The sequence below is a fragment of the Aquarana catesbeiana genome, linkage group LG05 (genome assembly GCF_042186555.1).
Source record: "Aquarana catesbeiana isolate 2022-GZ linkage group LG05, ASM4218655v1, whole genome shotgun sequence".
Classification (NCBI taxonomy): Eukaryota; Metazoa; Chordata; class Amphibia; order Anura; family Ranidae; genus Aquarana; species Aquarana catesbeiana.
In genome coordinates this window covers 499,390,790-499,417,562 of record NC_133328.1, presented here as the reverse complement: position 1 = coordinate 499,417,562, position 26,773 = coordinate 499,390,790, and the positions used below count along the sequence as shown (strand labels likewise).

Sequence of the window (26,773 nt, the reverse complement as noted above, 5' to 3'; positions counted from 1 at the left end):
TTTATCCTGCCCATCCAAGAGAAAATCCCCTTGTCATCCTGTTTGAGTGTCTTTATTATTTTTTGAGTTATTGGGAGATCTATTCCTGGAGCTTCTCCAGCTCCCTAGGGATGAATGTTCCAAGATATTTGATTGCGTTTTTCTGCTGTTTAAAAGAAATGTTTTTTTTTTAAGGCGTTCCACAGTGTTCATAGGTAGTGTAATATTCAAGGCTTCAGATTTATTATAATTTACTTTGAAGTTACTCAGTTCAGCAAAGCTTTTAAATTCCTTAATCAAATTTGGTATTGTCACTGCTGGATTTGTAATATATATTAGCAGATCGTCTGTGTACACCGACATTTTATATTCCTCATCTCTCACTTTTATTCCTTGTATATCTATGTTGTTCCGAATCGCTGTCGTCAGATGTTCCATAGCTAATACATAAAGCAATGGGTACAGGGGACATCCCTGTCGAGTTCCATTAGATATAGTAACTATATCAGATACATCTCCATTTGCGCGTATTCTAGCGGTTGGACTATGATATTGGACCATTATTTTTTCCCGAAGCATTGGGCCCACTCCCCATTGTCTTAATGACTTTTCAAAAAACCACCATCCCACCCTATCAAAAGCCTTCTCGGCATCAATTGCCAGGAGGCAGGATGGTATGGCGTGTTTCCAGACATATTGCATAAGTGTCAGAGTCTTCAGGGTGTTATCCCTCGCCTCTCGTCCCTCTATGAACCTCACTTGATCTAAGTGGATATATATCAGCAGTTTCGATCGGCAATCGAAGATCAATATTTGTCAGCGAGATTGGTCGGTAGTTTTCGCAAATTGTATGATCTTTCTCTCTTGGTTTAGGTATGAGTGAAATATATGCCTGAATACCCTGTGGAACAAATGGTTGAGAGGCAGAGACTGAGTTAAAAATCCACTTCATGATTGGGATTAGCAAATCTTTAAATGACTTATAGAACCGTGGAGTAAAACCATGTGGGCCGGGACTTTTTCCTGGTACTAATGAATCAATTACCTTCTGTATTTCAGTCTCTGAAAATTCTTTTTCTAATTGCTCTACCTCTACTGATGTTGGTATAGCAGTATCCTTTATATATTGTCGTATATTCTGCTGGAGTGTTTCAGAATCCCTCTCTGCTAGTTGGTTAGGTATGTTATACAATCGGGAATAGAAAGTATGGAATGTTTTCAAGATCCCTTTTGGATTGTATACCATGTCACCTGTTTCTGTCTTACCCTTAACAATAGACGTTTATTTGCTTGTTGATAATATAGGGTGCAATTTTTTTTATCTCTAATCCGTAATGTTTGTTCATTTAATAGATTTCGTAATTCAAGTCGTTTTTCAGTTCCATTAATATCTCCCATGCTGAATTTTGTTTGTGCTGTTTTTCCAAATTAGCTATTTCTTGTAAAAGCTGTGCTGATCTATTAACTTTTTTTTAACCTAGCTCCATGTTCTATAAACAAACCCCTTCAATATACATTTCAATGTTTCCCATTGGATGGATAGGGAAGTACTATCGTTTATATGATCCTGCATGAAATTCGATATTGCTAACCCAATCCCTGAAATACAGGCCTCATCATATAATAGGTTGTCATTTAATTTCCATGTGCCTCTTGTTGTATTGCCACTTTGCAAGTCCATCACCAGAAATATAGGGGCGTTATCCGACCATAGAAAACTACCTATCTCAGAGGAGGAGATCACGGACACTCCCAATTGATTTATCAAGAAATAGTCTAATCTATGATATGTGCCATGAACTTTTGAGTGGAACGTATAATCTTTCTCCAATGGATGAAGGGTCCTCCATATATCAACTAAATGGCATTTATCCAACATATCATTATATTTCTTTTGTTCACTACTCATCTGGAGCATTTAGGGTGCCGTAGTGTCCATATCCCGGTTGAAAACAAAATTAAAGTCACCCTGTATTACTGTCACCCCCTCTGCTCTTTCCATAAGGTCTATTAGCAGTTCAGTCCCTATTTGAATCTGATCCAGGTTAGCTAAGTATATATTAATAAATGTATATTTCTTTCTCGAACATCACGGAACACAGAGCCACAGTAATAACTGATGGGTTATGTAGGTACCATTAGGTATTGGACACTGGTCACACCCTAAGCAGGAAGTTCAACCCCCTATATAATCCCTCCCCTTCCAGGGATACCTCAGTTTTTACGCCAGTGTCTTAGGTGTTGGATGTGTAAAGATGTCCTGTGCTGAAGCTCCAAAGGGAATATCCTGATATCCTATACTGGGACAAGCCAGGCGAACCGGATCCATTCAAAGTGTCCTTTCATGGCCGAATTGGATGGTACCCGGGCTTCGTGTCCGAAGAAACAAGGTTTTACCTGTAACGCTTCTCTTTTTAGAGAGCTGGACCCCGCAGATCAGAAAATGGCTTTAAATCTCCTAATTTCTGGCTGGGTGCTTTACAGGGCCAGAACTGCAGGATCCCCCTATTTGTAGGGGGGCCCAGTCTCTGACGGTTTTGTTAAACGGAGCCCACCGTGAGAGGTGAAGATTGGGTCTGTATAACAGAACCCTGCGGCTGGATAAGGTAAGAGGAGATTCCACAGAATTTTTGAATTCTAGTAGGTTTTCTCCTTTAAGGTAAATGCATGCTATGCCTATTGTGACCACCGGGGGCTGCCAAGAGCACAGACCTTCTCATGCTGATGTCTGTCTCAGTGTTCGACGCTGCACAAGCTTCTCCAGCCGGCTCCAGGGTAGGATGGGATGGGGGGGTTTTCTCTTCAGGGATATTCACCCCAGGCTAGGGGGAGGCCGCAGGGGGTCTCTGAGGCGGTTGTACACCGCTCTAGCGCCGCCGCCATTATTCTCCAGGTTGGTTCCGGAAGGGTCGGCTAGCGTGGGAAGCGCTCGTTTTTTCGGAAAACGAAAGGGGGGGAGGGCGGTAGAGGGGGTGGGGCGGGGTGTCAGCACATCATCCAGCATGCTCAGACACCCACATTGCCGGCTGCAGGCTATTATAGGCACACACTGTACAGGTGCACTATGCCTTGGAGGGACACAGAGCTGACGGTTGCATGTAAACCGGGACACAGGCATTTCCCTAGGCTGCATTTACTAAGGGAACACCAGACTGGGCATTTGGTAGCAAGGCTTTTTCCAGACTACATCGCTCAGCAGTCAGTGTTCATTTTTGTGACACCTCCACCTTGTTGCTTTGCACTATAGGTAGAAGAGGCTCAAATACCCCAAGAACCAGAGACTCTAGGGCATCTCGTTCAGGTTCTGAGGACACCCTTTCTGCAGCACCTTCCCCCCTTAGGGGCCTGGGATGGCTAGCTAGGGGGGAGCCTTTGGGGTCAGAGGCTACACTTGCTTTTCGCACTTCAGCCCCTGGATAAATTACACAGGAGGTTTTTTCCTCAACCATTAATGGTCTAGAGGAAAAGATTAATGGCCGTAGTTGCATCTCCACTCAGTGGAAGAAAACGCACTAGGTCTTCCTCTGTTACCCAGGACCCTCGATCAGAGGAGATCTGGAATAGGGGAGGAAAAATCCCTTTCAGAGGATCAGGATGGGACTGATTATTCCTTCTCTGAGGAATCAAGCGGAGAAGGGCCCTCTTCGCTTCTCAGGATGAGAAAGTCTTAGTACAGATCCTTACTGGATTGGTTCGCGCCACATTTAAAGTACCCGTATCTGAATCAGTTTAAGAACCCTCTATTTCTTAGGGGTCACTGAAACCTCCTCAAACAACACATGCTTTTCCTGTTCATAATTTACTTGAAAAAGCTCATTTATTCTGAGTGGGATCACCCAGATAAACGTTTTTTTCCGCCTGGAAAAGTTTTCAACACTTTATTCTTTGGAAGAAATGTTTTAAAGAGATGGGGGATGCCGGCCGTTAATGCCGCCATTTGCTCTGTGGTCTGACTTGTCCTGTAGACAATGCTCAGAGACTCAGGGATCCTGTGGATAAAAGGATGAAATCCCTATTGAAGGATATTTTCTCCTTAGCAGATTTCAGTAGTTCATCCTGCAGTGGCAGCGATCGGTGTCTGTCAAAACTTAAGAGACCATGTTAAGCAGGTCATCAAGGTTTTACTTGAACAGCTGGAGCACCATGTAAGAAACTTCTGGTTCCTTTTCAGCGTGCAAGGCTGTTTGGAGAAGACTTGGATAATTACATTCAAAGGTTCTCTAGTGGGAGAGCACTCTCTTATCTGTTAAAAAGAAGAGTAAGCGTCCCTCTTTCAAACGGATTCTTTTCCCCAGTGCCAGGGGCATCGGCCTCCAGGCAGTCACGACGGCCTCTTCCGTCTGGGGCAAGAAACAAGAGTCAACCCCAGGGACAAGAGAAGTCCTGGGGGAAGAAGTCTAGACAAGACACTAAAGTCTCTTCATGAAGGGGCTCCCCCGCTCGCTCGAGTGGGGGGAAGTCTGCTACAGTTCTCAAAGCTCTGGTAGGAGGATTCCAGGACAGATGGGTAATCTCCACGGCAACCTTAGGGTACAAACTGGAGTTCCAAGAATTTCCCTTTCCTCGTTTCCTCAGATCAAGTGTCCCCAGAGACCCAGAGAAGAAGCAGTTGCTCCTTCTAGCGTTAGAGCGACTTTTGTCGCAAGAGGCATTATGGTGGTTCCCACAAAGGATCAAGGATTGGGCTTTTATTCCAACCTTTTATGGTCCAAAAACCAAATGGGGATGTCAGACCCATTCTGGATTTAAGAGACCTGAATCGATTCCTAAGGATTCAGTCCTTCCGCAGAGAATCAATTCGGACAGTAGTCTCCACCCTGCAGGGAGGAGAATTTTTGGCATTGATAGACATCAGAGATGCATACCTACATGTGCCCATTTTTCCTGCTCATCAGAAGTTTCTACGCTTCGAGATAGGAGGGTGCCATTTCCAGTTTGTGGCTCTGCCTTTTGGGATAGCCACTGCACTTCGAGTGTTCACAAAGATCTTGGCTCCTCCTCTGGCCAGATTAAGGGCTCAAGGTATAACTGTCATAGCATACCTAGATGACCTGCTCTTGATAGACCGGTCGGTAGCTTCCTTGAACGGGAACTTGAGGACCACGGTCAAGTATCTGGAACATATAGGTTGGATCCTCAACCTAGAAAAATCTTTCCTAAAATCAGTAAGAAGACTGGAGTATTTGGGTCTGATCATAAATACAAGCCAGGAGAAAGTATTTCTTCCTCAGGCAAAGATCACTGCCTTAAGGGAGCTGATTCTGACAGTCAGGACCAAGAAGGGTCCTTCTGTCCACCTTTGTATGAGCCTGCTAGGGAAGATGGTGTCTTCATTCGAAGCAGTTCCCTATGCTCAGTTCCATTCAAGACTACTGCAACACAGTATTCTGTCGGCCTGGAACAAGAAGGTTCAGGCATTAGACTTTCCGATGCACCTGTCGCATGCGGTGCATCAGAGCCTCAATTGGTGGCTCATACCCGAAAACCTGCAAAAGGGAAAATCCTTTCTACCGGTTACCTGGACGGTGGTAACAACAGATGCCAGTCTGTCAGGTTGGGGAGCAGTTCTGGAACAGTCTGCGATCCAGGGGCTATGGTCCGAGACCAAGAGGACCTTACCCATCAACATTCTGGAGATCCGGGTGGTATGCCTAGCCCTAAAAGCCTGGACTATCAGGCTACAGGGTTGCCCGGTCAGGATCCAGTCCGACAATGCCACAGTAGTGGCTTATGTCAATCATCAGGGAGGCACCCGGAGCCCAGCTGCTCAAAAGGTGGTGAACCAGATCTTAGTCTGGGCAGAGATGCATGTGCCATGCATATCGGCAGTTTTCATTCCAGGGATAGAGAACTGGCAGGCGGACTATCTAAGTCGCCAGCAGTTACTCCCGGGGGAATGGTCTCTGCACCCCAACGTCTTTTGGGCCATATGCCAAAGATGGGGGGTCCCAGATGTAGATCTCTTTGTATCCCGATTCAACAAAAAGATAGACAGATTTGTGGCAAGGACAAGGGATCCCCTTGCATGCGGGACGGATGCGTTGGTGATTCCGTGGCATCGGTTCTCACTGATTTATGCATTCCCGCCTATTCTGCTACTGCCACGACTCCTTCGCAGGATCAGGCAGGAAAGGAAGTCAGTACTTCTGGTGGCCCCCGCTTGGCCCAGAAGGACTTGGTATGCAGAAATAGTAAGGATGACGGTGGGTTCCCCGTGGACCCTACCGATACGCCCAGACCTGTTATCTCAAGGTCCAGTGTTCCATCCTGCCTTACAAACGCTAAATTTGACGGTTTGGCTATTGAGACCCACGTTCTGTAGAGTCGTGGGCTTTCAGGTCCTGTCATATCTACCTTGATCAATGCAAGGAAGCCAGCTTCCAGAATGATTTATCATAGAATCTGGAAAGCTTATGTATCCTGGGGGAATCCAGGGGTTGGCATCCCAGGAAATATGTCATAGGTAGAATTCTTGATTTTCTACAATTAGGATTAGAGATGAAGCTGGCCTTGAGTGCCATCAAGGGCCAGGTCTCGGCCTTATCAGTATTGTTTCAACGGCCACTTGCTTCGCATTCTTTGGTCCAAAACTTTATGCAGGGGGTGATGCGTCTTAATCCTGCGGTTAAGGCGCCCCTAAACCCCTGGGACTTGAACTTGGTTCTGGCAGTGTTACAGAAACAGTTTTTTGAACCAATACGTCAGATTCCTTTGGTTTTGCTGACGAGGAAACTAATTTTTCTGGTAGCCATCTCTTCTGCTAGAAGAGTATCAGAATTAGCAGCTCTTTCCTGTAAGGAGCCTTATTTGATTGTACACAAGGATAGAGTGGTATTGCGCCCTCATTCTAGTTTTTTACCGAAGGTGGTTTCAGATTCTCATCTAAACCAAGACATTGTTCTGCCTTCCTTTTTTCCTGATCCCTGTTCTCCGGAAGAGAGGTCACTACATTCTTAAGTCTTGACTGCTCTTACTACATCCAATCTGGAAGCATCTGCTCAAATTCGCAAGACGGATGTTTTGTTCGTACTGCCAGAAGGTCCCAATAGAGGACAGGCAGCGTCAAAAGCTTATAAAAGCTTAAGGCACATTCCACAAGGGCTATTAGTGCTTCTTGGGCAGTGCATCACCAGGCCTCTATGGCTCAGATCTGCAAGGCCGCAACCTGGTCTTCAGTCCATACATTCACCAGGTTTTATCAGGTGGATGTGAGAAGGCATGAGGATATCGCCTTTGGGTGTAGTGTGCTGCAGACAGCGGTACAGGGTCCTCAGGTCTGATTGCACCCTACTTGGTTGTGATTTCCCCCCCTCAGTTGGGGACATCCCATCAGTTATTACTGTGGCTCTGTGTCCCATGATGTTTGAGAAAGAAAATAGGATTTTTTTATAACCGCTTACCTGTAAAATCCTTTTCTTTCGATGGACATCATGGGACACAGTGGTCCCGCCCCTCTTCTAATACACTTTGCTACAAAACTGAGGTATCCCTGCAAGGGGAGGGATTATATAGGGGGTTGAACTTCCTGCTTAGGGTGTGACCAGTGTCCAATACCTAATGGTACCTACATAACCCATCAGTTATTACTGTGGCTCTGTGTCCCGTGATGTCCATCGAAAGAAAAGGATTTTACAGGTAAGCTGTTATAAAAAATCCTATTTTTTTTTTTACCATATATAACGATTTTTAATAGTACTGCCCTGCCATCTCGGTTCGTCCATCTTTCTACTACCTGATGGGGTATTAACTTATGAATTGCTATAGAGACTCCCCTAGATTTTGAATAAGCATAAGTGTCATGATGCCAGGCAGAATAATGTCTATTTTGTATATTAGGTATATGGTCTGAGCGAAAATGCGTCTCCTGAAAGTAAGCAATGCCAACATTTTGTTTATGGAGAAAGTGCAGAACTTGCGATCTTTTTGTTGCTACATTTAACCCTCTAACATTAAAGGAGTAGATTTTTATGGTGCCCATAGGACAACAAGAGAGAGCGGGAAAAAAAAGAAAACTAATATAACTCACCCCCAAACACTCAACCCCCACACAGACCTTACACACTAACCTCAACAATCACTACCTACTTGACTCCTTTGAGTCTAACCTTACACTGTAAGTTCTCTAACTGAGTGGTTTTAAAGGGACCTCCCTTGGATAGGGCGTGCCTAACCCAGGCTTATTGATTTATATAAAAAAAAAAAAAACATTCAATGTATTGAGAGAGAGAGAGAGAAAACAGCACCCCCCCCAACCCTAACCACCCCCATATAGCCTATTATTCTCACCCCCCCCCCCCTTACCCAAACTAAACCTATTAACCACTTCAGCCCCGGAAGGATTTACCCCCTTCCTGACCAGAGCACTTTTTACAATTTGGCACTGTGTCGCTTTAACTGCTAATTGCGCGGTCATGCAATGCTGTACACAAACAAAATTTGCGTCCTTTTCTTCCCACAAATAGAGCTTTCTTTTGATGGTATTTGATCACCTCTGCCGTTTTTATTTTTGGCGCTATAAACGGAAAAAGACCGAAAATTTTGAAAAAAAATTATATTTTCTACTTTTTGTTATTAAAAAAAATCCAATAAACTCAATTTTAGTCATACATTTAGGCCAAAATGTATTCGGCCACATGTCTTTGGTAAAAAAAAATGTCAATAAGCGTATATTTTTTTGTTTGCGCAAAAGTTATAGTGTCTACAAACTACGGTACATTTTCTGGAATTTACACAGCTTTTAGTTTATGTCATTTCTTGAGGTGCTAAAATGGCAGGGCAGTACAAAACCCCCCCAAATTACCCCATTTTGGAAAGTAGACACCCCAAGGAAATTGCTGAGGCATGTTGAGCCCATTGAATATAAATTTTTTTTTTTGTCCCAAGTGATTGAATAATGACAAAAAAAAAAATTACAAAAAGTTGTTACTAAATTATATATTACTCACACAGGCCATGGGCATAAGTGGAATTGCACCCCAAAATACATTTAGCTGCTTCTCCTGAGTATGGGGATACCACATGTGTGGAACTTTTTGGGAGCCTAGCCGCGTTCAGGGCCCCGAAAACCAAGCACCTCCTTCAGGATTTCTAAGGGCGTAAATTTTTGATTTCACTCCTCACTACCTATCAGTTTTGAAGGCCATAAAATGCCAAGATGGCACAAAACCCCCCCAAATGACCCCATTTTGGAAAGTAGACACCCCAAGCTATTTGCTGAGAGGCATGTTGAGTTTATGGAATAGTTTATATTTTGACACAAGTTGCGGGAAAGTGACCAATTTTTTTTTTTTTTGCACAAAGTTGTCACTAAATGATATATTGCTTACACAGGCCATGGGCATATGTGGAATTGCACCCCAGTTGCCGTATATATATATATATATATATATTCTATTAGTTGGTAGGAGCCCTCTGTTCTCTCGTTTGGGCTATTTAGTATTCTGGCATTTCGAGGCAGCTGCTAGCCCAGACTGACACTAGAATGGCTCTAGTGAGCGGACGGCCCATACATGGTGGCCCCGCCCCCAGTCACATGACACTAGGCTGCCTCTCGACGCTCACAGTGAGAGTGAGCTGTACGAGATGCGGAAGGAGCGATGTGGATTCCACCCCCTTCCTTCAGCCTGGAACGCAAGCACACCGGCGTGCGTTCCACCTGGATGCAGCCACGCTGTCACCGGCCCGCTGTGTACCTGATACAGAGGCGCTCTACTTGCGCTGACCCCCCGAGATAGCACTGCAGGTACTCGCTCTTCCTCATCTATGATTCAACTAATTTATTTATGCATTTACTCATTCATCTTTCTTAGCTCTATATCTGTACACATTGGTTTGATGCGATTGGTGGTTTTGTGGAGTGGGAGGTTCCCACCCACCATGTCTACTATTGCTCACCACGATTTTTATATCTGGTACACTTTGTGCTTATGTCATCTGTTGCATTCTGTGTGCACAGCACGCCATGTTTCATCACCAATGGTTCAGCCTGCTTCTGGTAAATTATCATTGTCAATTTAATTTATTTTATTGTATTTTACATATATGTATATGCTTATTATATTTCATTACGTGCTGTAAGTGTGTATATGTGTGTGTATTATTTATATTATTTATACCACACAAACTATTCTATGTTCATTAATTGGAGTGTTGCCCGTATGATTGGAGGGCACAAGAGGGAGGGATCCCCTGAGGGGGAGGAGCCCTATATCCCATCCCTGTCTCATTTGACACTCAGGCACTTATAAGAAGGGACTGCTGAAGGAGGGATCACTGCATAGCTCTGACGAAGAAGGGACGTTCCCTTCGAAACGCGTTAGCTGATTGTGATGTTTGTGCGTCTCTCCACGATTTTTGGAAGGCATCGCCCATCCTAAGTTGCATGCTGGCTGTCGGTACACTTTTTGCTGTGCCTCCTCCACCTATTGCTTGTGAGTTGTTTCTTTTTACCTTTTTATATTAAATATTTTTTAAAAAGTTAATGCACAAGGCTGGTGCGCCCCTGTTTTTCTTTTATTTCGGTTCGTATTCTGAGCCTGAATCTGAGAGATGAGTGATTTCCTCTTCACTATCTGTCATGCTCAGAAACGTGTAGGCCTCTTCACTAGTGTACCTTCGATTTGCCATTTTGGGCTCTAAATTTCACAGGCAAAAAAGCTCCTGACTGTTAGCGACGGATTCAAAACGCTACCAAAAAACTGTTAGCGATTGCAGGGATCAGGCCTGACTCTGCGAACACTGCAGTTATGTGTGCTTAGTGTTTTGTAAGTGTCAGTGATCGATCGATACTGCACTTGGGTGGGCTGGGCCGAGGGGCAAAACGCAGGTGCTAGCAGGTATCTGGGCTGATCCCGCTAACACTGCGTTTTTTGGGGACCCTAAACTGCTGGGGAGTATAGATCTGATCGGATCAGATATCGATCCGTTCAGACACTATAGCACTAAGGGAGGTGTATGTTGCGTGCGTGGGTGTTAACGGTACTGGCGCTAACCTGACGCTGCCTGGGGCGACGCAGACCTTATCTGACCCTAAAAACGTAACTTATATCACCGCCGGGCATTTAGAGGATTAAACCTTTATAAGGTAATAAACGGCGGGTGCCCTAAAACTATAATAAACTATAAAAAACAAACTAACCAGCGTCACCCGTAACACTTATACGGTGATCGCTGGTGAAAGGGTTAACTAGGGGGCAATCGGGGTTAAAACCTTTAGTAGGTAGTATATGGGGGTCCCTGTCGCTATAAAACACTGACGGCGAACCTATATACTTATCTCCCTCACTAGCGTCACCAGTGACACTAATACAGTGATCAGAGAAACGATTGCTTAGTGACACTGGCGACGGGGGGTGATCACGGGGTTAACCTTTATTAGGGGGAGTTAGGGGGGTACCTTGGACCTAATGGGGGGTACCCCAGACCTAAAGGGGGCTAACCCTAACTGCCCTAACACTTATAACTGTCACAAACTGACACCAATGCAAAAAAAAAAAAACTGCTATTGGTGTCAGTGTGACAGGGGGTACAGGGGGGGGATCGGAGGGTGACTGGGGGGTGAAAAGCGTGCCTGCGTGTTCTAGTGAATGTGTAGTGTTGGTGCACTTACTTGATGTCTTCTCTCCTCGGCGCCGGAACGAAAAAGACCGGCTCGAGGAGAAATTACATCACTTCCTCTGCCTATGTTTGCATTACAGAGGCAGAGGAAGATCCTCATTGGCTGGGAGCGATCGCGAGGTGGGGGCCTCGAATGGATGGCCTCCCCCTCACGTCTGATCACTCCGAGACACAAGCCGACTGCCTCGGGCACCGGGGGGGGGGGGGGGGTCCGATCGGACCCCCTGCCCGTGGGAGGCAGATCATGTACAGGTACATGATTCTGCCTGCCCGTTCCATTCTGCCGACGTACATCGGCATGAGGCGGACGGCAAGTGGTTAATGCATATTATATACAGAGCTAATGTGAATTATTACTCCATATGTTTTCATCATATACCAGTATATTCAGACTCAACCACTTTCTATTCTAGTGAATATATCATAGTCATTCATTTACATAGTGTTCACTTAAGAGAAAGGAGAAAAAAGAAAGTAAAAAAAACGTGCCTCACCCGCCACATATCCTGGTTAAACCTATGTGACATCGAGTTTTCATTAACCCTTATTTCTGCTATTATATATAAAAAAAGTGTGCGCAGTTGCTTCATAATTTTTCACCATGTAACATTGCATTCCCTGTATATCACACCTTTTTCCTATTGATTATGTAAAAAAAAATGTACCTTTATTAAGTATGCAAACCCCCCGCTTCCAAATCTTCCCAAACCAAACCCATATGGCTTCCTATTCTCTTAAACCCATAATGGTGCAATATTATATGCAGAACCAATGTGCAACATTACTCCATATATATTTACATCATATACCACTTCATTGACATTCAACCGCTTTTTTTTTTTCTAATGAATATATTGAAAACCCATACATTTACAGTAGGGGTGCACCAAATTCATTTTTTGGTGTTGAAACCGATACCAAAAATGAAAAATACACTAGGCCGAAAACCGATACTGAAAATGACCGATACCGAAAATGACTGTATACATTTTTATAGAACACATTGCTAATGGCATTAGCAAAATTTCCATGCGGTGCACCTCTAGCAGATATGATGCAGGAGATGGTCAGAGACTGCAGACATGATACAGGAGATGGTCAGAGACTGCAGACATGATACAGGAGATGGTCAGAGACTGCAGACATGATACAGGAGATGGTCAGAGACTGCAGACATGATACAGGAGATGGTCAAAGACTGCAGACATGGTACAGGAGATGGTCAAAGACTGGGGACATGGTACAGGAGATGGTCAGAGACTGGGGACATGGTACAGGAGATGGTCAGAGACTGGGGACATGGTACAGGAGATGGTCAGAGACTGGGGACATGGTACAGGAGATGGTCAGAGACTGGGGACATGGTACAGGAGATGGTCAGAGACTGGGGACATGGTACAGGAGATGGTCAGAGACTGCGGACATGGTACAGGAGATGGTCAGAGACTGCGGACATGGTACAGGAGATGGTCAGAGACTGCGGACATGGTACAGGAGATGGTCAGAGACTGGGGCATGGTACAAGAGATGGTCAGAGACTGGGGGCATGGTACAGGAGATGGTCAGAGACTGGGGGCATGGTACAGGAGATGGTCAGAGACTGGGGACATGGTACAGGAGATGGTCAGAGACTGGGGACATGGTACAGGAGATGGTCAGAGACTGGGGACATGGTACAGGAGATGGTCAGAGTCAGAAGGATCCCAATCAGCTTTGATTATACCAGGGCAGCGCTTTCATGTGCGTTTAAAAAACGCTGTGAATGCACATGAAAATGCACAAATATGACTGGCCGGAACCACATGAGTGTGGTGTGTTCTTTTCTCTGTCACATTTTCTTTGCACGTTTTTAGACGTGCTACCATTAGATCAGTATGCATGTTTTATGAAGGCGCATCAAAGAGCTGGTATGCAGGAGTTTGATGCACTTTCATGAACACATTTACTTTTACTCTGCCATGGCATGCTGGGAGTTGTAGTGCTACCTTAAACTTGTTGCTCATCTTCCAGTCAGAGCATGCTGAGACCTGTAGCCCCCTTCACCATCACCTCTCCAGGCAGCCTTCGAGGTCCCAGATCTGGAGTTTGTAGAACTCCTTGTTCTCCTCGGTGACGGGCTCCCCTCTGGTCCTCTCCTCTGCCGCCTTCTCCTTCCTGCCCACGCTCTTTTTTCCCTCCTCCTTGGACGCCGCCACGCCATAGTACCTTCACCGTCTACAGCGTCCCGTTGCTAGGAAACCACAGGGGAGGAGCCGCAGTCGGACACAGACGCTGGGATGGTAGATTGGGCGGGCTGAGGACAGGGTTTTTCTGAGCAGGGAGGCGACGGTCAGCTCGCCCCTGGGCGGGAGTGCCCACACTAGTGCCCCTGCTAACAAAAGAAGAGCAGGAGGGAGGGACATTCCCTCGGCCGAATGACAAAAACACAGTTTTCGGCAGATAATTTTCGGCAGCTGAAATTTCTGTGCACCACTAATTTTACAGTGTGTTCAAAAAAAAAAAAAGGAGCGTGCCCCACCCACCACATTCCCTAGTCAAACCTATGTGACATCGAGTTTTTATTAATCCTTATTTCTGCTATTTTATATATAAGTCCGGTGTGCACATTTGCTTTATATTTTTTCACTATGTAACCTTACAATCCCTATAAATCACCCTTTTTCCTTTTCATTATGAAAAAACTGTGCCTTTATAAAGTATGTATTACACGAGTAAAAAACAAAAACAAAAAACCCTATATGACATCTAGTTCTTCTTAACCCTTATTTATGCTATATTATATGCAAAACCAATGTACACAAGTATCAATACCATCTCATTGTACCCCTATTTTTAACTTTTAATTAAATCTGGTATGGATTTCAAAAAAAAAAAATTAAGATTTTTCCCTTTCCTTTCTTTTACTTTTCTCCGTTCCCCCTATCTTTCCTTACCTTACCCTCACCCTCTCTCCCCATATCCCCCTCTCTCCCCATATCCCCCACCTCCCTCCCCAATGGTCCTCTCCATCTCCCTCCTTTATTTATCTTATTTTTTATTGCCTTCCCAAAGTCTCCTGATATATTTGTGGCCATAATGATATGTCAACTGTTGGCAGTTGAAGATGGTTCACAAAGTCAGGGAGATTCCCACTGTCCTGAAATGTAAATTTATGTCTGTTTTGATAGACTATTATCTGATGGGAAATCCCCATCTATATAAGATCTCCTTCTCTCTCAGTGCTTCTACTAAAGGTTTAACTGCCTTCCTCCTAGTCAGCGTATATCTAGACAGATCCTGCAGGAATATAAGCTGGGCACCATCGAACTCAAACACCCTTTGTAGCTGCGCTGCTGCCATGATGTTTTCCTTGATGTGAAAAAAATGTATCCTGCATATCACGTCCCTCGGTTTCCCTTGATCTCGACTTTTAGGGCCTTGCACTCTGTGCGCACAGTCAATCTCTAATTCTGCCATTTTTTGCCATTTTAATAGGATATTAAATATGCCTTGGAGTATCAACTTCAAATCTTCTGTACCTGCGGTTTCTGGCAAACCTCTTACACTTATGCTATTTTGTCTGCTTCTATTTTCAAGGTCGTCAGTAGCATTGATTATATATTTTAAATATCGATCATGTTCCTGTTTTTTTTTCTTCCAATATTAGTATTTTTTGATCAATAGCTGTCATTTTGGATTCTATGATATCGATTTTGCCTTGTGTATCAGCTAAAGATGTTTTCAATGCCTGTATCTCAGCCTTGTATGAGGTTTCTAATCTATAAACATACTTGTCCATATCCTCTCTTGTCGGTAGATATTTTATATATGCTTGCATATCCCAGCTGGGGCTATCTATTGTTCCTTCCAAGTCCATTATGGAGTGTTCTGTGTTACCCACTGGGCTGCCATTTGATCTTGACTCTGCAATACTATCTGGGGGGACAGGATTCGATTCAGCTTCTTGCTGGGCTATTGACTGTGAATGCTGAAAATAACCTTTAACCGCTTGGCATCCGCGCTATAGCCGAATGACGGCTACAGCGCGGACCTGAATTCCCGGGAGGCCATCATATGATGGCCTCCCCTGTGCACGTGCCCTGCAGGGCGCGCGTGGAGCGCGCTGTGATCACCGAGACTCGGGTGATCACCGATCTGTGTAAGGGGCCGGTCCCGGCCCCTTACCATGTGATCAGCTGTCAGCCAATGACAGCTGATCACATGATCCAAACAAAAGCTCTGTGATCGTTTTTTTTTTCTCCTCGCGCTGACAGTGCGAGGAGAAAAAAAAGCCGATCACCGGCTCAGCAGCAAGGGACATCGATCCCGAAGAGGAGGAGGCAATAATGCCTCATATGTGCCTCAATTGTGCCAACAGTACCCACTGACAGTGCAACCTGACATTGCCACATCACAGTGCCCACCAGTGCCACGTATCAATGCCCACCATTGCCACCTAACAATGCCCACCAGTGGTGCCAATCAGTGCCACCTAGCAGTGTACAAGATCAGTGCCCATTATTGCCACCAATCAGTGCCCATTATTGCCACCAATCAGTGCCCATCACTGCCACCCATCAGTGCCCATCACTGCCACCTATCAGTGCCCATTGGTGCCGCCTCATCAGCGTACATCAATGAAGGAGAAAAATTACCCTTTTAAAAAATTTTATAACAAAATATAAAAAAAAATAATTTTTTTTTTTTAAAAATTCGGTCTTTTTAAATTTTTTTAACAAAAAATAAAAACCGCAGAGGTGATCAAATGCCACCAAAAGAAAGCTCTATTTGTGGGGAAAAAATGATAAAAATTTCATTTGGGTACAGTGTTGCATGACCGCGCAATTGTCATTCAAAGTGCGACAGCGAGGGGGCGTGTCCGAATGGCGAGGTGAATGGACGCACTGCAGAGGAGCTCTGTCTAGCCCTCTGCAATCCACTGCCATCCGGCATCCACAAACATCAAAAACTGCCCCAAAGCCTATCTAATAACCACTGGGCACTAGGAGAGCCTTTTACTGAGGACATTGGAGCAGATTAGCCGGCGGACTACTTTGTTTTCAGGCCGCGGCCGGCCTTCTACAATCTACAGCCATCCGGCATCCACAAACATCAAAAACTGCCCCAAAGCCTATCTAATAACCACTGGGCACTAGGAGAGCCTTTTACTGAGGACATTGGAGCAGATTAGCCGGCGGACTACTTTGTTTTCAGGCCGCGGCCGGCCTTCTACAATCTACAGCCATCCGGCCTCCACAGACATCAAAAGCTGCCCCAAAGCCTATCTAATAACCACTGGGCACTAGGAGAGCCTTTTACTGAGGACATTGGAGCAGATTAGCCGGCGGACTACTTTGTTTTCAGGCCGCGGCCGGCCTTCTACAATCTACAGCCATCCGGCCTCCACAGACATCAAAAGCTGCCCCAAAGCCTACCTGGTAGCCACTGGGCACTGGAGGAGTCCTTCCCTGAGAATATTTAAGTAGATTGGCTGACGGATTGCTTGTTTTCGGGCCGCGGCCGGCCTCACTCCACAGACGCCGGCCGCCATCTTGCGGCCTACGAGACACACAGAATCCCCGGTCTCGGGTGCCGCGGAGGGCGATCGGGGGCCCTGGGGCCGGGAGGGCTGTATCCGGAGCGGAGGGGACACCAGACAAGGCAGAGAAAGCAGGCACTGGATGCTTGCGGCAGGCCCGAGGCCTGTGAGGCCCCCAGCATCACCGCATCTTGGCGCCACGACCGGAGGTAAGGGGGTCATATAATTCACCCTCACTTAAAGTGGCCCCCCCTGGGCATATCTGACAAGTTTATAGCCAGCTCAGACCCATCGCTGACCCCGGTAACACTAGAGACTTCCAGTGACGGCCGCCATCTTACCATCTTGCGGCCTAGCTTACAAGACGGGCCCGCACTATCAGAAACTGTGCCCTGGCTGGACGGTGCTCTCCCCTTTGAACCCATACGGTGTCCCAGCCTTGCGCCCATGTTAATAGGGTGACACCGCTGCTCCCGCAGGCCTGGTCACCCTCCCCAGTCCCCCTCATCTCCGTGGAAGATAGGTTTTGATGGAGAGAGACTAACTATGGATGGCTGAAGACCCGCACCCCTGAGTCCCGTGCTATCCCGACAGCTACAGGCTATTTACATAGCATAGCACACCCACATAATACATGGCGGCAGCTAGCTCACACTCCACGGAGCTTACCGACCCCCAACAAGGCACCATACAGAGGTATCTACTTAGAACTACGCCGATTGATCCCCGAACTCCCAAAGACAAGATGGCACCCGGCCGCAACCCGGGGAAGACCAAGCCTCCCGCCTCAGCAGCAGCTCACACGGCAGAGGACAATAATGAGAGACTTCAGAATTCTACGGGAGAGCCCTCAGCCTCCTCCACAAGGTCAGTCTCATCGTCCGACACAGGCACCGGGGAATCCCAGTCTGCTACGCATCCCCTATCAGGAGAACCCATTAGATCGGAAGCTGCTGCCCTCCTCTCTGCCTTCAGAATGGATTTCGAATCCTGGGCAAGCAAAATGGAAGATTCCCTCCACGTGGAGCTGAACGCCCTGAGGCAACAAGTCACAGCTAACGAGGAAGCAGTATCGGTCTTAACCACGGCTCAGGATGACCACGAGGCACGTATAACAGCCCTTGAATCCTCATCCGCGACACATCTTAGGCGCATACGTCACCAGCAACTCCGCATAGAAGACAGCGAAAATCGCAGTCGCAGAAATAACATTAGACTGCAAGGCATACCGGAGGCAACATCTGGAGCAGAATTGAAACCCACTGTCATAACTATCCTCAATAAAGCACTGGGAAGAGAGGCAACATCACCAATTGAACTGGATCGTGTTCACAGAGTAGGAGGACCAGGGGGGGCCCGAGATGGTCGCCCCCGCGATGTTCTATGTCGGGTCCACTATTACACTTTAAAAGAAGAGATCATGCGAAAGGCATGGAACTTGGGTCCTGTTGACTTCTTTGGTGCCCCTATTCACCTATACCCTGACTTATCTCGCAATACGCTGTATATGCGTAGAGTGGTGCGCCCTCTACTTGACCTTATACGGCAAGCTGGAGCTACCTATACATGGGGTCACCCCTTCAGCATCAAGGTGACACGGGGCGGCAACAGGTTTACGCTCTCTGATCCAGACCAACTGCCCGACTTTTTCCTCTTTATCGAACAAGATCCAGTGGAAGTTTTGAACTGGTTAGACCCTCCAGAGGATAGATCAGGCCAGGTGGGACTTGGTCCACTTCCACAGCGCCGCAGACGTCCTAGGTCCAGATCAGTTTCCTCTGGCCCAGGGATAAGAAGACCTACTTCCCCAGAAGATTAACTCAACAGTTAATTAGAGACTGATGGCTTGTTTTGTCTCCACTGGTTCTTTCCCTGCTCTTTGCCAATTTACAATTTGGCTGGGGTTCGGGTGAGAACATAGATTGGAGTCAATCTTATGCCTCTCATTATGAAGAGCGTCAGGTAATGCGAATGTCTACCAATGCTATGTTTTTGTGTTTTTCTTTTTTCCTTTTTATCTGACGTTTTTCTAAAGATGTTTTGCATTGTCTCAGATTGATTCCTCTCACCTTCCCATGATGATATATGCAGTGGGGGAGGTGTAGCGGGAGTGGGGGGATACCTTCCTCGGAGGGGGGTTTGGTACCCGGTTTTACTCGGTCTCTGCTACAGAGAATATAGGGTTTAAAGGACGTTACACATGGAGCAGAGGATTGCCCCCATGGAGGGATCCCCCACTCTCCCTGCCCTCCATATACCCACCCAATTGTCTTGGCGCAATAACTTTCTTTATATACATGAGACAATGCAATAGTTTTATATATACCTCAGGGTTACTTATTTAAATCCAATGCACACACTTGGTTGATTGTTATCATTTGTTGTGGTTAAGCTGCCTTATGCCCCACACTCGTTTTAAATATCAAGTGTGCCACACATACTACTTGCATGCCTGATATGCTGTCGGGAACACGGCTCAGACCCATTCATCTCGACTTTTCCCCCACAATAGGACAGGCACGGTTTGTGCCTAAAACGTGAATTTTCACGCAGTGTTCTGCGTTCGCGGACACATTAGTTTTCCAGACACATCTTTTTAGGTGTCTTTTCATTTATATCGTATTTCTTCCATTATCCTCACGCTCCTTTCATTTTTCTTCCTCCCCTCCCTCTCTTCCCCTCCTTTGTCTGTTTATCTTTTTCTTCATCTCTTCTTTCTTTTTCTTTCCTGCTCCCTATACCTTTCCTCCATATCTTAATACTTTCTCCCTTTTACAGCTTTTGGCACTCCAGCATGGCTCACACGGTGACTTTGCGCCCACACCTGAAACTTTGTTCGTATAATGTAAACGGACTTAACATAGCGTCGAAACGTGGGCAAATTCTATATCAGATGCACAAAAGACAGGTCAGCATACTCTTGCTGCAGGAGACCCACTTCCATTCTGACTCCACTCCTTCCTGCTCCAATAGATATTTCAATAGATGGATACACAGTACCAACCCGACACAAAAATCTAAAGGAGTATCTATTGCGTTTCATAAAACACTCCCTATTGAGCTGCTTGATCAGGTGACGGACCCCCAAGGCAGGTATGTCTTTGTAAAAATTTTATTATGGGGGACTAAATTTACAATTGCCAACGTATACTTGCCTAACACACACCAAGTCCCATCAGCCTTGCAATACCTAAAGATTTTGGCGGGTTTCACGGAGGGCAAGCTCATACTCGGAGGGGACTTCAATACTCCCCTGGATCCACTTTTGGATTCATCGACATCCCGTTCGTCTATATCCTTTCCAAAAATACGGGCCCTAAAACGTACCATCTACAATATGCATCTCATAGACGTATGGCGAATACTGTACCCGGACTCACGAAACTACACACACTTCTCCAACATCCACCAATCATACAGTCGTATAGATTATTTTTTAGTCGAGCACGGCTGCTTAGATTGGTCCCCCAATTGTGAAATAGACCCTATGGTTTGGTCCGACCACTCACCCATATTCCTGACGCTTACAATCCCCTCTACACCAATAAAAGAATGGACATGGAGGTTAAATGACTCTCTCTTGACTGAACCAGGGTTTGAAACACAGATAGCAGAGACGATATCAAACTTTTTCACAGATCACACATCTGATGACACCTCACCACCCATGAAATGGGAAGCATTGAAGGCGGTATTACGGGGTAGGTTTATTCAGATGGGTGCTCGCATGAAAAAAGAACGTTCAACTGCGATAGTTACGGCAGTACATAAGCTAAGGACACTAGAAACTACTCATAAACGCTCCCCGACGGTTGAACTGCTTACGGAGGTTTCTTCTGCTCGCACCCAGCTTAGAGAGTTATATGAGGCATCAGCCCGCACGTTTGCGAACAAACTAGCTTTTCATCAATATAAATTTAGAGATAAATGTGGTAGATCCCTGGCTCGCACCCTCCACACCAAACAACCTAACTCCTTTATACCTCATATACGGGACAGCTCTGGGAAAACTGTCTCATCACCTTCCGAGATGGGACAGGTGTTCCGGGACTTTTATCAATCCCTATATAATATGCCTGCAGCGAGCTCCACTGATCCTCCCCTCACTACAGCGGAAACACAAGCCTTATACATCGAGCAAACTGCATTACCCACTCTAGATGGCGAGACGATAGAGGACCTTGAGGCCCCGATTTCGGAAGACGAGGTTGCCCGCGCCATTACTTCTACCCCATCTGGTAAAAGCCCGGGTCCTGATGGCTTTACTCCGAAATTCTATAAACAATTTGCTACCCTTCTTACTCCCTTCTTGACAAAAGTATTTAACTCCATCTCTGAACGATCAGTGTTCCCACCACAAACCTTAGAGGCACATATTACCCTCATCCCCAAACCAGACAAAGACCTGAATGTTTGCGCTAATTACCGACCAATTTCGCTAATAGGAGTAGATCTAAAGGTGTACGCAAAAATTTTAGCTAATAGGTTGCAACCATTGTTACCCCGTTTAATACACCTAGATCAGGTTGGCTTTGTGAGTGGAAGGGAGGCGCGTGACAACACCCTAAAAACACTCCTCATTGCTGATTATGCTCGGGCCCACAATATCCCATTGTGCCTTCTCACAGTCGATGCGGAAAAAGCCTTCGACCGTGTCGACTGGCAATTTCTCCGCTTATCATTACAACAACTAGGTCTAGGCCAAAACATGATCTCCAGAATAATGTCCCTCTACACATCTCCTTCCGCTAGGATTAGACTAAACGGCTCCCTATCCCCTAAGTTTACTATACACAACGGAACGCGGCAGGGGTGCCCCTTGTCCCCCATTCTTTATGTAATTGTCATGGAACACCTAGCCATTGCCCTTAGAAACAATCCGGCCATACATGGCGTTAGAGTAGGCCCACTACACACTAAAATTGCCCTATTTGCTGATGATCTACTCATATTTGTAACCCAACCACAAATTTCTCTACCCTCCATTATGCAGGAGTTTCAGAGGTATGGAGAGGTTAGTAATTTTAAAGTTAATCTAAATAAGTCAGAAATCCTCAACATTTCACTCCCAACAGCGGTTCTACAACAGCTTACGACTTCCTTCCCTTTTAAGACAAGCTCCACATCTATCCGCTATCTAGGAATCCATATTCCAACAGTCTCATCCCAACTATTCTCCAGCAACTTCACCCCTTTACTTACCAGAACTCAAGCGGATCTGACCACATATGCCTCTAAACAGCTCTCCTGGCTGGGTAGGGTGAATGTCTTGAAGATGGATGTTCTCCCTCGATTCTTATACCTTTTCCAGACCATTCCTATCTATATCCCCACCTCGTTCTTCAAAAGGCTCCGTCAGATCTTCTCTAAATTTATATGGCAGGGACGTCGCCCCAGGATAAAACATGACACAATGATTCTCCCGAAAGTCAGGGGGGGTGCGGGGGTCCCAGATGCCTCTATATACCATAAGGCAGCGGTACTCGTGCGTATAGTGGATTGGTTCCACCACTCGTCCTCCAAACTTTGGGTTCAACTAGAGAAATATCTTAATGAGGCTGATCTTTGCGCCCTGCCATGGACCCCTATGGCTGGGCGTGGGGACGGCTTATTCTCCACTGCTCTTACTCGCCAAACTCTCCAGATTTGGGACCGCATGATCTCAGCGAGTAAATTGTCTAAAATCCAGGGCCCAATGACCCCTCTCTTCGGGACTCCGGCTTTCCCCCCAGCAGCGAACAAGTTAAGATTTGGACCCTGGAGTAGGGATAGCCATAGACGTTTAGCACAGGTCTTACGCGCTGACCCATCCTTGAGAACGGACATACCCTCTCGTACGGAATTAGGGACCTCAACAATGTGGTTACAAAGGGGTCAAATAAGGTCATACATACGCACTTTCTCATCCATCTCAGAGATACTGGCCGACCCATCAGACTTTGACGAACTGCTTTTACAACCAGACCCACCAATACATGTAGTATCACTGTTGTATTCCCTACTACTGAACGAATATGCCCCTGACCTTCCAACATATACACAGAAATGGGAAGCGGAGCTGCAACACTCCATCTCCCCCACTGATTGGCAAAAAAGCTTTATCCTAACGCATAGGATTTCCCTGGCAACCAAGAACCAAGAAAAAGGGTTTAAATTATTAACGAGGTGGTACAGATGCCCAGTAGATATTAAAAAGTTTAACCCCTCTTTGACAGACGTGTGTTGGAGATGCCTGTCCTCTAGCGGGACAATGCTTCACATCTGGTGGGCTTGCCCTCCAATCTGGAAACTATGGCAAAAGGTCTTTGATCTTTACAGCAGGCTGATGGCGACATCAATCAAACCCACACCAGAGATAGCCCTATTATCTATACTCCCAGGCCCCCTCAAGTCGATTAAAAAAGATGTACTGCGCCACTTTCTGGCAGCAGTTAGGACAGTGATCCCCCGACATTGGAAAACGACAGATGTGCCTTCCTTGGGAGAATGGGTGGTTGAAGTGGACCAGATAAGAGATCTGGAGCGCCTGTTGGCGGAGGAAGTGGGAAAGGAGGAGCAGTTTACCGCCACCTGGACCTCATGGTCCATGTTTCGCTATTCTGATGAGTTTTCCCTTTGGGTCAGAGATACCCCACCCTTACCCGCCGATTAGCCATGCTGGAGTGCCTGGTGCCTCAGGTACCATCCCACACTTCTACTCACGTTCTTATTTCTGACTTTTTCTGTCTCCTCTTTGTTAAGTACTGAACCGACCACTCACATATATAGTTAAAGATCATATCTTTGGACTAGCTAAATGACTTGATTATCTATAATAGGTGAATAAAAGACTTCTACAGCAGTCTAATTCGTTGAGAGGGAACCCTCAGATAACACCAACCCGCGAAACTACAAGGTTCATTATATGTTGGCCCCCACCCGTATATTATTCCTCTCTTAGAATAAAGATTTCAATATACAATATGATATACCAGTAGTTCACCGAAAGCTGTATGTTAAAATGATCACTCCTGTTTATACATGGGTAAAGTACACCTCACTATTCTATGTATACTATATGTGTTGCCAAACTGTAAAGAATGGTATTTTTCTGTTATATTCTTTGTGTTCTTACTTTTGAAAATAAACTAAGATTGAAAACAAAGTGCGACAGCGCTGAAAGCTGAAAATTGGTCTGGATAGGAGGGGGGTTTAAGTGCCCGGTAAGCAAGTGGTTAATGTCTGTTTTGGCACATTTTGGGATATAGAGTGGTTTTTCACCGCCCCCCCTGTTAATCCTCTTTTTGTTTTTTGCGTATGTGAACTTTTAGGTGGCATTTCGTATATAGCGTGTTAAAAATAGAGAGGTGTAGCTCTCACCTATAGTGTCTATTATTTAAGATGCACTTATAGATCATCAAATGGCAGGCACTTTTGAACTTTATCACATAAGTATTACCACATTCAGTTGTCCTCTGACCCCTTTAATCACTATATCTCCAGGTCTTTAAGGCTTTAAGCCACCAAAAATTGATAAATGTCAAAAATATTTTCACATTCAGAAGGCAAGAGGATATATACTCGTATCAGCCAGCCTTTTACCTTATCTCTCGGCGAGGGATTCCGTTTTTACATTCATTATGAGTTGCCCTTAATGCTCCCTCTGCTCTTTATATCCTCCTCCAATAAACTTAGGGAGACTGGGAGATGTTGCCCTGTTATATCGGGGACCCGGAAGCTTTTGAATCCTCTCCGGTTTACCTGCGGATTCCCCGGTAATGTATAGGAGTGCCCAGCGTCCCCACACATAGACCTTGGTGAGATTCAGCCCCCCTCGGCTCAACTTGTGGGCACTCGGTGGGATTTGGAATATTTTGTTAAGGACTCGTCTCCAGATGCGATCCCCCAGCGGGGTACGGCTTGTCTCTGCTCGTGCAGCTCTCGGTAATATCCATTTCTGCTCGTGTACCCCAGTTGGATACACTCTCCGCTCGGCACGATGCTCTCACTAGACTCGGGAGCTCTCGAAGCATCTCTGCACAACTGTCCCAGTATTCAGCGGGGTTCGAAAAGGCTCAGCTGCACACAGCTTTCTTTTACCATCTCACACAAAGCTATAGGTGTTGTCTCAGAAAGATCCGTGCACCATTGCAGGGGAAATCAGGGAAGGTCAAATCATTGGAAGTTACTGCAGGTGATCGCCTGGACCAGGAAGAGCAGCTCACAACACGTCCATCCCGGTCAGTCCCCTCCCCACTACTTAAATCTTCTATTTTGACAGCAAAGTATTATGTATGACAGACCTAACCTAAAAAGATTGAAGTAACTTTTGGTGTTCGCATTCAGTATATTGCCATTATACCATTTCTTGGAGAATGTTAATTAAAGGATATGAGGGTAACATGTTTCTAAAGCACCTGCCCGCATCCCAATCCAATACCCCATTGTAACAGCAGACATATTTTTTTCGCAGAGTTCTTTGAAGGAATGCACTACAAATATCATCTTCCATCACGGCAGCTGGTTTGTAGTTCATTGATCTTCCTGGACTTCAGCAACTGTCAGCCCGTACGGGAGGTACAGGCACAGCTGGTACTGACAGTCTGCAGGAGCCTGACATTGCATATGGGATCTGCTGATTGCAGCTGTTATTCTTTACAGGCTCCTAAGAAATAAAAAACATAATCATGTGCATTTATTTATTTATTTATTTTTAAGTGATCAAGACTTTAGGAAGCAGTCTTTGCAGTCCCCAGTTGTGTTCACTCTGTGAGAGCGAAACTCTCTGAGACTAGGCTGCAGGTTTTAACCTCAGGTACTAGAGAGAAGATTAGATGTTGTTCTGGATTTTGTGGTCACCATGATTAGGCAATTATGGCATTCAAAATAAAATAAAAATTGTTTGAGTAACATGTACTTCTGCCTGCACAGGATTTTTTTTTTTTTTTTTGCCAATGTTACAGGCAGAAAAAAAAAATCAGTGTCTGCTGAAAAGCATACCCCTTGCATCTATCTAACTCTTTCCAGTTAGGTTGACCCTTATTTGTGGTCACTGCAAATATCAAAAGATAAACTGTGTAAATTTTAAAGGTAACTGCAATGGACACCATTCATTCCAGGTGCTACAAAATGCCCACATGGCAAGAAAAAGCATACATCATCATCTTTTTTTTTTTTTTTTTCCAGGCAATAAAAGTCGAGCAAAAGAGGAAGCAAGATGCTCAAGTCATTCTGTATAGAAGTTACCGGCATGGAGACTTGCCAGATATTCAGATTGCATACAGTTCACTCATTGCCCCTCTGCAAGCATTAGCACATGTGAGTTGATGTTGTTCATTTTTTTAATACAATGAAATCGGCTCCACTGCGAAAATGTGAGGAAATTATGTACTACGATTTTTTCAGTGATTGCTTGAGGAAAAAACACATCTAAAAACACAATAAGTTTATTATTTTTTGAAGGCACCAAAAACTCTTAAACAATACCTGAATCAAACTCCAACTTTCACAAAAACCTCCAGTTCACTCAAAAAAAAATGTCATGGCTTTGTGCATGTTGCTGCAACACAATAGTGTGAATAGGCCCTTATTATTTATTGACTGAAAATGCCTATTGGGTATAAGTGTTGCCTTTTTGAAAGTTTGATGCTAAATAAAAGCGCTGCTGCGCCTCAGTAACTC

At 45.4% G+C, this 26,773-nt stretch overlaps 1 protein-coding gene across 2 annotated transcripts in view; it reads left to right on the top strand.

The window, feature by feature from the left end:
- Positions 1–26,773, top strand: part of PRKDC (protein kinase, DNA-activated, catalytic subunit) — a 712,087-nt gene that overhangs the window by 439,951 nt on the left and 245,363 nt on the right. For both annotated transcript variants that reach the window (XR_012244521.1, XM_073631567.1), the window contains exon 61: positions 26,279–26,410. Coding sequence is in view for 1 of the 2 variants with exons in the window: in XM_073631567.1 (XP_073487668.1) it covers positions 26,279–26,410 (132 nt within the window). In the remaining variant the exon portion in view is untranslated. The remainder of the gene's footprint in view (positions 1–26,278; positions 26,411–26,773) is intronic.